The 12606-nt window shown below is 30.4% G+C and overlaps 1 protein-coding gene across 1 annotated transcript in view; it reads left to right on the top strand.

The window, feature by feature from the left end:
• CSMD3 (CUB and Sushi multiple domains 3) overlaps nt 1-12606 on the top strand; it is a gene marked incomplete at both ends in the record, with an annotated part of 827299 nt that overhangs the window by 733816 nt on the left and 80877 nt on the right. Inside the window, 6 exons of the mRNA XM_084229760.1 lie at nt 3516-3634; nt 4735-4804; nt 6568-6684; nt 7337-7546; nt 11007-11195; nt 11880-12057. Coding sequence (XP_084085886.1) covers nt 3516-3634; nt 4735-4804; nt 6568-6684; nt 7337-7546; nt 11007-11195; nt 11880-12057 — 883 coding nt within the window. The remainder of the gene's footprint in view (nt 1-3515; nt 3635-4734; nt 4805-6567; nt 6685-7336; nt 7547-11006; nt 11196-11879; nt 12058-12606) is intronic.

Raw genomic sequence — 12606 nt, forward strand, 5'->3', positions numbered from 1 at the left:
TCAAGTTACCAATTACTTTGCTGTTGGACCGAGACCCAAAGGCATCACTGATGTCAGCATTGCACAGTGTTTTTCCTGTATTTTCTTCTATGCATATGATAGTTTCATGTCCCATATCCAATTCTTTAATCCATTTTGAGTTCATTTTGATCCAATTCCTATTTTAAATATTCATCCAGGGAACATCTTTGTTTTCCAAGGACACAATTTTACATAACTTTTACTCATGGAGATTAAACAACTCATTATTTTGGTTGCCTATGTTAAGCAGGGGGGGATTCATTTGTAGTATTTTAATAAAATTTCTCTTTTGTTGATTTCTACAAATAACCTATTGGTTTTGTCACTAGGAAGTGAAAAAATAATTTGTTAAAGAAGAAAATTTTAAGTTATCCTTTAAGCATTTGTAGGTTTACTTATGTAAATAAAAATGATTAACTCCAGTATTTTCAAATATTTCTGTATTACTTTCTTTATGTACATAAAAAAAAAACTGCAAAATAATGACATCTCTGTCTTACATGATTACCTCATTATCTTACTTTCTTGCCTGAAACAACCATATTCCACAAGCTGACTGGTCCAACTCAATCTCTTTTAGGGAAATAGAAGAAAGCGAGTTCTTATAACCTAAAATTTTCTATTAGTGCTATTTCATTTAATAGATAAGTGATTGTATTACAAAAACAACTATGTTCATTTTAAATAATGCAGAAATGTAGAAAAATTCAAGAAAAGACATACAAATAACCACTAATCTCATATTTGAGAATTACAACTGTTGCTAAATGGCAGTGGCATGTTTCCTTTTGCTCATTCTTCTCTGCAATTATTTGCATATGAAATTTTTATCTTATAAAATTGTTATTACATAGTTTATAGAGTTTGTATCACATTTTTAAAGTTAAACCTTATAAATATTTTACTATCTATATATCTTATGAAAACCTTTTCTTAAAAACATGGTTCTCAGTATTAGATGTTATAATTGTAACAGATTTATCTATCCTCCTATGGGGGAAGGAAATCACCACTTCCGGATATTAATAGTTTTCTTTGTATATACCCTGAATGGAGAACTTGAGAGAAATAAAAGAGAAATGAACATGTATAAAATTTGTCCTTTTCAGTAAGAATGACCTTAATGCTGAAGAGTAATAAATTTGCTGTTCAGGACTCCCAAGAAGCTATGATTGGGCCTCCCCAGTGGCGCAGCTGTTGAGCGCTGTGTTGCGAAGCAGCCCACAGCCTGCCTCTACAGTGCCGGTTCAATCCCAGGCTGCTCCCCGGCCACCAGAAGGTCCCGCATGGCATGCAGAACTCTCCTGCCACCCTCTGCTCCCCTCAGCAGTGTACTTCAGTCCTTCTGCCTGTTCTGCTTCCCGCTCTGGCTCTGGTGAATTCTCTCACCCTCCCATGCTTCTGACTATACCCAGTGCTTGTATAAATAAATAAATAAATAAATAAATAAATAAATAAATCTTTAAAAAAAAAAAAAAGAAGCTATGATTATACCAAAGGAAGGTGAAATCATATTGAGAAGACATATGTTTATATTTTAACTCCCCCTTTTTTTTGGAGGGGTTATGCAGTAATTCCTGAATAGGGTTCTGTGATATTGAATGAATTTAATGTGTAAGGTCCATTAAGTATACTAAATTAATAAATTAAAACAAATGTATATTTTCTTGGATTTCAAAATCTAGTTGGGGAAACATGTCATTAAGTCATTAATCCTTACAGTTTTATGAATAGGCCATAATTTAATGGTAATTATTCCTTGTCCACAAATTGAAAAATACAAAAATTTTGACTCATTGTAAGATAACTAAATCAATGGAAACACCAGGTAATGGAATTCCAGTCCATATACTCTCCTAATCTCTTTAAGGACTACCTCAAATGCATTCCCAAATAGCCACTCCAATCATTCCTTTCACTGCCTTACTTACTGCTCTAATCATAACTCTAACAAAGTCACTATTTTATATGATTTTCTATTCATATTTTTTTGAAGATTTATTTTTATTTATTATATGAGAACTGTAGTGTAAGTCAGAGTTATGTGTGTGGTGGTGAGAGGATTCACCAGAGACAAAATGGGGAGCAGAACAGGCAGATCTACTGAAATACACTGCTGAGGGGAGCAGTGGGCAAGACAAGAGAGGTCTGCTGTGACATGTGGGTTATCTCCCTGGCTTATCTCCCTGGTCGGGAATCGAACTCATGCTTCAGTAGCTGCTGATAGCTTGATAGCGCCAACTTTAACTTTTCCACCAGGAAGGCCCTGATTTTCTATTCTTAAATGTTACGTTGTTAGACATAATGTTTAATTACTCTGACCGTTGTGTTACTAGATAAGAGTATTTTCTACTTACAGAAATATTTATATTTATTAAGAAATAATCAAAATAGGAAATCACTTTTTTCCACGCTGTTTCTTCATCCATACACCCATGTTTATTGAGTGCTTCCTTACAATGCCATGCTTAAAGCTGCCCTTATAAGCTCTCATTCTCAGAAGATAAATGTTGAACAACTTATTACAGTTACATGTTTGTCATTAGATTATGTTAGGTGTCATAAAGGAAATGTACAGAGTGGTACTATGATCACATCTATAGAAGGAAATAGTGTAGTCAAGAAGCAAAGGAAATATATGAAGTATTTTCATACTTTAGGAGTTAGTTTTTAATGTCTTTAAGAAATAAATATGTATGTGACTTTGGAGTGGTGACTATTTCCTAATATTCATTTAGATAAGCATTAGATTAGTTTTAAAATATGAATTATAAGTAAATGGATAATAAACGTTTTTTTAAGATAAAACGGGTTTCATATTAGTACATTCACATATTTGAAAAGCTTTTGGAATATAGATCCTTATTCAAGCCTTTAAATGTATCATTTTAGGAGACATTAACATTTAGTATGCTTTTATTGTTTATGTTGAGCAATGAATTGTTAATGCTAAGATAATAGTGTTTCCATACTACTTTCCTGGTCTCAGTGACCGACGTGTTTTCTTCCTATCTGATTATATTATGTTTAGGGAAGAAAAATGTACTTATATTTAAAATTTGTACATGTAAAAGGTACATCAGAATATATTTCATAAATTAAGAGTCCATTCTGTAAAAGGAAGAAGGAATCAGGGGATGTGGATGAAATAACCAAATACTTTTAAGTCATTTTACTAAGATGTTTTGCAAATTTAATTTCATATTATTTAAGGAAGTTTTAGAAACCATTGTTTATTTTACATAAAAAATTAATTAGGGTGGAATGTAAGAAATAATGATCATAACTTGTGATCTCTTGGTTAGTGCCATGAAAATTCAAAAGACATCTTTTTATAGTGATGTTTCAAATCACATTGCTCTTAAAATTAGCATTTCCTAATGTCTCGGTGTAAAATCTAGTTATAATGACACCACTATTCAATTTTGGTAATTTGATATACATGTTTTAAGCATATCAAAAGTAATTATTCTATTATTATTAAATATTCTTAGCAATTGGTTTGGATTCTTGTCCTGAGCCACAAACTCCTAGCAGTGGAATTAAAGTTGGAGACAGATACATGGTTGGTGATGTGGTATCCTTTCAGTGTGATCAAGGCTATTCTCTTCAGGTGAGTCCATTTTAAAATTACAGTTTTGATTTTTATTGCTCTTTTAGAATATTTTAAAACTGGTGATTGGTAATACACAAATTGTAACACAAGATTAATCATGTGTCGCATAGTTTAATCTTAAATCAAAAGCATACAATTTTCCATAAAACATAAACATGAGAATTATTTCTGGAACAGACTAAATTTGCTTTCTTATAGTTTACCAAAAAATAATTTTGAATCAAATTAATAGTCACTTTTCACTATAGTCATATAGGATGTGGCAAAATACCTGGTTGTTAAGATTTGAAAGAAAAATGAAGTGCAACTTAAAGCATTAACTGAAACTTTCATGATAATAAACTCCTCAAATTGGTGAAATTAACTAAATATATTTTGCTACAGAAATAGATTGGCAATGTATGTTTTTAATCTTGTGTATTTACATTGATTTTCCTCTTATTGGTTTATGGAGGGTCTCAAATTTATGGCCTTACAAAAATTTCCCTAAAGAATAGATCTATTAAGAAATTAAGACAAAGAATTGAGGCAGAAATTATTTCATGTTAAGTAAATAAATTCCTTAGAAGAAGCAAAATTAAAAATTAATAATGTACAGTCTTTAAAATGGCATCATAAATTACTAGTCTCAGAAGTGCAAAGAGATCTTTCTGGACTGTATAAATTTCAATTAAAAATTTAATATACCTTAATTGACTTGTTTTAGTATCTTTATAAAAGACTTTATAACCATTCTTTAACATGTCTCACCTTGAACATTACAACAATTTATTATAAGTAATAATATACATGGCCACTTCACTTATATCACATTGAAGTATCTTAGTATAACATGTTTTGATAGAAAAGTGTTAAAAGCATATCTAATGTGATACTGAGTTTCAATTTTTCTATCTAGACTGTATATTTTTCATTTTATTATAATGAAAATAAGATAAATAATTATCTTAAGTCATACTACCATTTCCACTAAAAGTATACAAATATAAAAGTGCCAATATATATTTAAGCTTGTTTTCCCATTAATCACTCACTATGCTATATTTAATTTAGACTTCTCCAAATGTTCATTGAACTGAACTTTCTTGTTTAATTAGGGTCATTCTCACATTACATGTATGCCTGGACCTGTAAGAAGATGGAATTATCCAATCCCAATTTGTTTGGGTAAGTTAAAGAACTAGAAATCATTTATAAAATTTAATATATTTTCAAGATGCATCCTGTATGTGTTGTTCAAACATAAGAGTTTTCCTTTTGTCATATTTTTTATGAAAATGATGTTTTGAGATAAATATTTCATCTTACTTTTTCTTTCTTAATTTTAAATATGTTTTTTTTTCTTTCTTAATTTTAAGTTTTAATGCACACTTAATATCAAGGGATGCAAAAACTGTAACAATTAAGAAAAGGTGTTTGATTTGTCAGCCCTTAGAGCGTTTTCTCAGAATAATAGAAAGTCCCATAGATTGAAAATTAAGTAAATATCCTATTGAGCCAGAGTAGAGGAGTAATTGAGAGTCTACAAAAGGAATCATGACACCTCATGAGATGACATTAGGGTTGGCAGGTAATTGGGATACAGAATATACAAAAGGATATGTGTGTGGTTTGAAAGTGTGTCGTGACTCTCTGTTCAGTTTCTCTATATTATGCATATACGTGAACCAACCAATTTCAAGTATATCATTCAATCAGAATAGTAATCACAAATTTGAAAGAATGATTACATGTCAATCGATTGCAAAAATTATATGTATTGTATAAAATATATATTCCTAGAAATACCTAATTGGTATATAATTTATTCCTTTCACGGAGTAAAATACAACTGTCAAACTGGTCACTGAATATCATGCAGAACATTGATAAAATTTCTAATGATTTTTTTTCTTTATAATGTATTACCTGAAATTTGAGTATGGGTTTGTTTCTCTTATAAGAAATTAAAGAATATGCAAGTAAATGTTCTGTTGAACTTGATGCACAGTCTTGAAAACATAATTTTAAACCCACAATTGATAAACATGTATTTTAATCTTTCTGTGATGAAATGATTAAAAAATGTGTATACAGGGGATGTATTAACTAACTCTAAAGTACAATTGCTCCTTAGTACACGTTAAATAGTTATAGTTAAATCATGTAAAAATTAAAAATCAGGCAATTCTCATTTTTATAGTCTTTGCTTAGTTGATCAGTTGTAAATAAACATAATAGAGATTACAAGGCAAGCACATTTATAAATTCTGTCTAAATTTTCATATTGGGCCAAATCTTTCTAAATTTATTTTGTACATTCCTATTCTTTGGCTCAATTCTCTTCCTATTCTTTGTCTAGATTCTCTTAAGATAAGGTGAAGTCACAGCTCATAAGTTAAATATAATTTTCTCACATGTTATGATTAGAGACCATTGTTTCTTTTTGCATGCTTTATTTATCCTCCCCACAAAAAGAGAAAAGAAAAGTTTTTAAGAATAGTTTTTAAGAATGCTCTCTCTTGAAAACAGTACTTAAGAAGGATGTTAGTTTGGTTTTATTCTAAATTATATTATCTTTGGAATGAATCAAAGCATTACTGGAAGTATTTAAAGATGAGAAGTAAACTGCCCATTGTGGTAATGGACATGTACTCCTTGATCTGATTTGATTGTATTCACTGCACACAGGCTACTCTCTGCTGTGCCGTAATTGATTTAGCTTGTATTTATAGCTGAGGAAGTATGTTGTCTTTTTATGCTATTTTAGAAATGAATTGTCAATTGATTATATATGATTACTAGTGTGTGCTGAATGAGAATTGAAAATATTTGAATTTATATCAAACAGTTTTAACTCAGAGACTTGATTAAGAGTTGAAATTATTTCAATAATACAATGTAAAGTGTTTCTCTGCCCTGGTTAATGTGAGACTTCTATTATCTTGCAGCTCAATGTGGTGGTGCTATGTCAGATTTTAGTGGTGTGATTCTCAGCCCTGGGTTTCCTGGAAACTACCCCAGCAGTTTAGATTGCACTTGGACAATAAAACTGCCCGTAGGTTTTGGTATGTATATTAAAAACACATGGAAGAATTTTCAATAGCATTCATGCATCCTTAAAAGATCAATGTCTAATAATAACTTTTGAAATATTCACGAGTAGTAGTTTACTTTGGGATTCCAGTAAATATAATCATGTAAACAAATAAAGGAGTGAAATTGGAATGATAATTATTGTTTAAGCCAAATATATTACACTTGGACTATTTGGATAATTGCAAGGATGTGAACATTTTTTAAAATTCATAAAAATATAAGTAGATAGATAACTTAGTTTATGATATTTTTCAATTAATATATATGATTATGGCCTGGGTTAGATGTGTATAACAATGATAAATTGGACATGATATTCATGTATAATTTTTAAAATAATGTTTCTTAGTGTTATAACTGAATAGTTCATAAATTATTTACTCTATTGAATGTATGAAAGCTGTATGTAGTTAATGAGATTTTGCCTTTGAAAGGCAGTACAAAATTTCTAATGTTAGTTTTAAATATGCATATAGATGCAATACCATTTAAGTCTAATGATAGAATTATCTCATGCAGATAACAAACCTGTTCTTCAGATCTTGAGACCATATCTGAGATGTGTGTTTGTTTAATTTGTTTATTTTAAATGGATTATGTGTTTGTTTTCTTCCTCTTTAGGTGTACATCTCCAGTTTGTAAATTTTTCTACAGAAACTATACATGATTATTTGGAAGTAAGAAGTGGATCCTCAGAAACTAGTACTGTTATTGGCCGACTTAGTGGTCCTCAAATACCATCTTCCTTATTTAGCACAACCCATGAAACCAGCTTGTATTTTCACAGTGACTATTCACAAAATAAACAAGGGTTCCACATTGTCTACCAAGGTGAGAGGGATAAGAGAAAGTGAATGTTTATTTAGCCCCAAATTGACTGTCAAAAATCTAATTAACCCTAAGTATTTCCTATATTCTATTTTAGAAAAAGAAAGGGTTATAAATCAAGGGATTCCTCGATAAGAAGTTTTTTAAATAATCATTTTGTTCAGACAACTGTATGGTGGAATTGTCTTTTTTTGAGAACTTAGAAAAATCCTAACCATGAAAAAATTCTATGACTGACTGAATTATTCTTCATACACATGTAGCTAGGCAAGGCAGGCAAGGCAAGGTGGATATAAAATATTTACCTTTTATATCAAAATGATCATATTGAAAAGATGTTATATGAGTATTACATGTAAAATTATTTTCTTTTACTTTATAATTATAAATTTTAAAATTATATTTATAAATTTATTTATTTATAATAAACTTTGAAATCACATTACATTAGACCCATTTGTAATATAAAATTGCTGCCTGAAACAATTTTTTGTCACTTTTGAATGTAGAATTTGGACTCAGGTAAAGTTAGGATTAAATGCTGATACTCATTGTTCAATCTAATATAGCCTAGGCTCATACTCTGTTCCTTCATTTGCGTGATGGAGATAGCAGTACAACCTCCCAGATATATTGTTTTGAATTTTATATAACAAAAAGACATGCAAACTACTGTGGTGTATATGATTGATAAGTATTTAGTGCATTTGAGCTATATTACCACTGTATTATATCGGATCTCAAAAGTCTAAGATCTAAAATCAAACATTTATCTACTTCCAATTAATTAAAACCATTTAAAATTTGATTAAATTTAAGCCCTTATTTTTAAATGATTCTATGAGTTTGTGATAATTTTGAATGTGTGATCTATGAGGACCAGGATCTTTATGTTTGTTCATTGATGTACTTCAATTGCCTATAGCAGTAAGAGCACAATAAATTCTGCTGGGAAAAAAAAAAAAGCATTTGCTGAATAAAGGTTTATACCCAGAAGAAAGTTTAAGAGTAGTTAAGCAGACATTGTAACAACAAAGTACATGGTTCTAAAAAATTTAATTAGCACTATGCTTGCATACTTAGTGGAATGCTATACCACATAGCTTCTTTCACATAAAATTAGAATCATTTGTACTACCTCTAGTTGAAGAATTAACCATGTTCCTAAGGAAATTATTTCAAAACTTGGCAACCGATCGTGTTTCTCTCATTTTGGCTGCTAGAAGATTTAGAGCCATATTTGCTTCTTTTCTAGCAAGTGTACAAGACCTTATGTCAAGCACTTTGCTATTTACCTTAAACCTGGCTTCATTTTCTTTATCCTTGCCTCATTTTCCCTCTGCCTCTCAAAGTAATATTTTTACTTGAAAGATATAAAACATCAACTTGAATTTCATTCAAGTTGTGTTTTTCATGAGTCTGAAAAAATCATTTACTTAATGTAAGCATAAAGGATATATTTTTATTATTACAATTGATATATTAATCCTATTGACATGACCTGTCATGTATTACAATGTTAAGTAAATACTATTAATGAATTACCTTGAATTTAAAAATTCTCTATATTTTTTTACATGTATATAATTGAACTAACTTTACTTTTAAGAATTAGGTTCAATTCTTAATCATCAAAGGGGAACATACTTGACTTAAACTTCAGGAAGGACACGTGGCTTTAATATTTATTTTTGCCTGGAATGTTAATTCAAATGAAAAATACAGAGTGGATCAAGAGGACATGATATAATATATATATTTATATATATGCACAATGGGATATTACTTAGTGATCGAAAAGATAACATCATGCCACATGCAGAAATATGGATGGATCTAGAAGGGATAATGCTAAGTGAAACATGTCAGAAGGAAAAGTTAATACCAAATTGTGTCACTAATATGTGGAATAGAGAGAAACCAAATTAAAGGTCAGATAAAGACAAGCTTATAAACTAACCCTTGAAAGCTGACTATAGAACTAATTAGGGAGTGATGGGCAAAGTTTAAGAACAAAGAGGGAAGGAAGCACAATGAACTATGGTTGTAGAGTACGGGCTATTTGGCAGTGGGTACATTATGGTGGTATTATCAAAGAGGGAACCCTGATATTACCTCAATTAAAAAATAAATAAATAAATATATTTATTAAAAAACAAAAATACTGAGTAAGAATAAAAATTATCTTAAAGGAATTTTTCATTAAATCTGATTTGTGTAGTTTAAAAATTAAAATGACGGGCCTCCCCGCTGGCACAGCGGTTGAGCACTAGGTTGCAGAGTTGCCCGCAGCCTCTGCAGCGCCAGTTCGATCCCGGCCGCCGGCGAGGGTCCCACATGGCGTGCAGACCTCTCCTGCCGCCCGCTGCTCCCCTCAGCAGTGTACTTCATCACAGTGTACTTCGTCAGTCTGCCTGCTCTGCTCTCCCCTCTGGTTCTGGTGAATTCTCTCACCCTCCTGCACTTCTGACTGTATCCAGTGCCTAAATAAATAAATAAATAAATAAATAGATAGATAGATAGATAGATAAATAGATAAATAGATAAATAAATAAATCTTTAAAAAATAAAATGACATATTAGGAAACAAAAGGATAAATTACTCATCTTCTCATGTAAGTTTTTAACTTGGGGATTCAGCAGTTAATAGCAACTTAGTGTCTTATTTACAGTAATTTAAGTTTTATTGATTATAATAAAAATTTTCCTTAAAAATAAGTTAAAATAAATTCCAAATCATTGAAATATATGAGTATATTCACTATTCAAATGTATAAAATTTGTTCAACAATAGTTGTTAAGCTCTTGCTATATGAAAGACAACAGCTAAGACTTTAGAAAACAATGATAAACAGTAAAAACAGGAGTTTGATTTCATGTGGAATGTAGAACAAGAGGAGTATGAATAAATACATAATTATACTACAATGCACAAAATATGATAATTGAAGTGTAAAGTTTATATGAAAAGGAAGTTTGTTTGCTAGTAATTTATATTATTAAATGTTGGAAAACTCAACAGAAGGATTGTTGTTTCTGATAGAGAAAAATGAGTAAAATAAAATTCAAAAATATCAGAATTTGACTTACATGTATGTTTGTTTTACTATATGTTCATGCAGTGTAACTAGAAAGTGATTACATTCCCTGAAAAAGAATCAGAATGTTTGATTAAAATTATAGCTGTATGAGTACCTTACATTTTTATTAAAACGTGCAATTTGATATATTGCAAAAGTGAGTGATAAAACAATGCATTTTTAGTGGAGTACCATTTTAAATATGAGATTTGCAGATATGAGAAAAAATTCATGTCACATTGTCAATGACAGCAATTATAAACCTGAATCACTAGTAAAAATATAATCAAGATTGCAACTATTTTGTAAGTTGTAAATAATATCCATCTGTGGGACTTGCAGAATTCTGAAAGTGAAAATATCTTTCTTTTTCCCTTTTCCAGCCTATCAGTTGCAAAGCTGTCCTGATCCACGCCCATTTCGAAATGGCTTTGTAATTGGTAATGATTTTACTGTGGGTCAAACAATTTCATTTGAATGTTTCCCTGGATACACACTAATTGGAAATTCAGCTCTCACTTGCCTACATGGTGTGAGTCGTAATTGGAATCATCCACTTCCAAGGTGTGAAGGTATGCTTCTAATTTGAAATATCTTTTAGGTGGCATCATCATTTTACTAATTCTGGTTTTAGCACTTTTGTTTGTCTTCCTCTTCAAATAACATGTAAAATACACCGGTTCTCTTTCAATTGAAGATTCATGGTTAGTACCCAGATCAAACCTTCCTAATACCCCCTAATGAAATAACTGTTTAATCTTTACTGGCAGCAATCCTAAACTTCCCAATTTAGAAATGAAATTAAAGTTGATTGGCACCTTAGAGTTCCTACGAGTTTATCTCTATGTATTTAATAATGATCCTCATATAGAAAAATTAACTCACATGCTGCTTCTGAATGTAGGTTCCTTTTCTCTAAAATAACTCTTTATAATGCTTTGAACTTCTTATGAAGCCTCAGATGTATACATGATGTAAGACAAAAGTTAAATAGTGTATGCGTTGATAAAATATTTAAGCAAAAATAAGATGCCATTTAATAATCTAGTGACAGTTAATACTATAAGCATACCTCACATGGAAAAATGAAAGCTAATTATATATTGTTGTGGACACCAGCTTCATTTTATGCATCTCCACTGAGGTAAAAACACAGCACAGATACATTTTATACTAATTAAGGAATGAAATATCACCATTTCCATTAGAGTCAGCTTCTTGTTATTTTATTATAACACTTTGTTTTCTATCTTTAGCTCTTTGTGGAGGGAATATAACTGCAATGAATGGTACCATTTACTCTCCTGGGTATCCTGATGAATACCCAAACTTTCAAGACTGTTTCTGGCTTGTAAGAGTACCTCCTGGGAATGGAATCTACATCAATTTTACTGTCCTTCAAACAGAACCAATCTATGATTTCATTACTGTCTGGTAAGCTAAAAGGATTGTTATTAATTGATTGAACTCTACGTAACAGTGAAACAATGTAGGATTAAAGATATATTGCAATTCTCTGTACAAACTGTCACCTGGTATTTGAATTGGTGTAACTAAGGGTGATAATATGTGTTTTATTGAATGAGACAGATAGAGAAATAGGTTCTGGCCCATTTTCCCATGAAGTAGCTAAACACTAAGAACAAAAGCTTGAATAATGAAAAGAGATTTATTTTTTAATTAAATCAACATATAAAAACAAAATTAATATCAAAGTTTCAAGTAAGAAAGGTCTCTATTTCAAAAATAAGTGAAATCCAAAGCCCATATTCAAGTCAGTTATTTAACTGTTGTGTTTCTGTTATAATTTATTATGAAATATTTACATTATTCTACTAATTGAAGCACCTTTTTTCAAAATTATTGACAAGTAATTAATTGAACTACTGTATAAATTTTAAGATTCCGTCAAAGTTTATTAGCCTATGATTCTGAAGATTGTAGTGAAGAAGTTTTTAAAGGGGCATAATTCTCAAGTATTTA

Source organism: Talpa europaea, assembly GCF_964194135.1.
Source record: "Talpa europaea genome assembly, chromosome: 3".
NCBI classification, from domain to species: domain Eukaryota; kingdom Metazoa; phylum Chordata; class Mammalia; order Eulipotyphla; family Talpidae; genus Talpa; species Talpa europaea.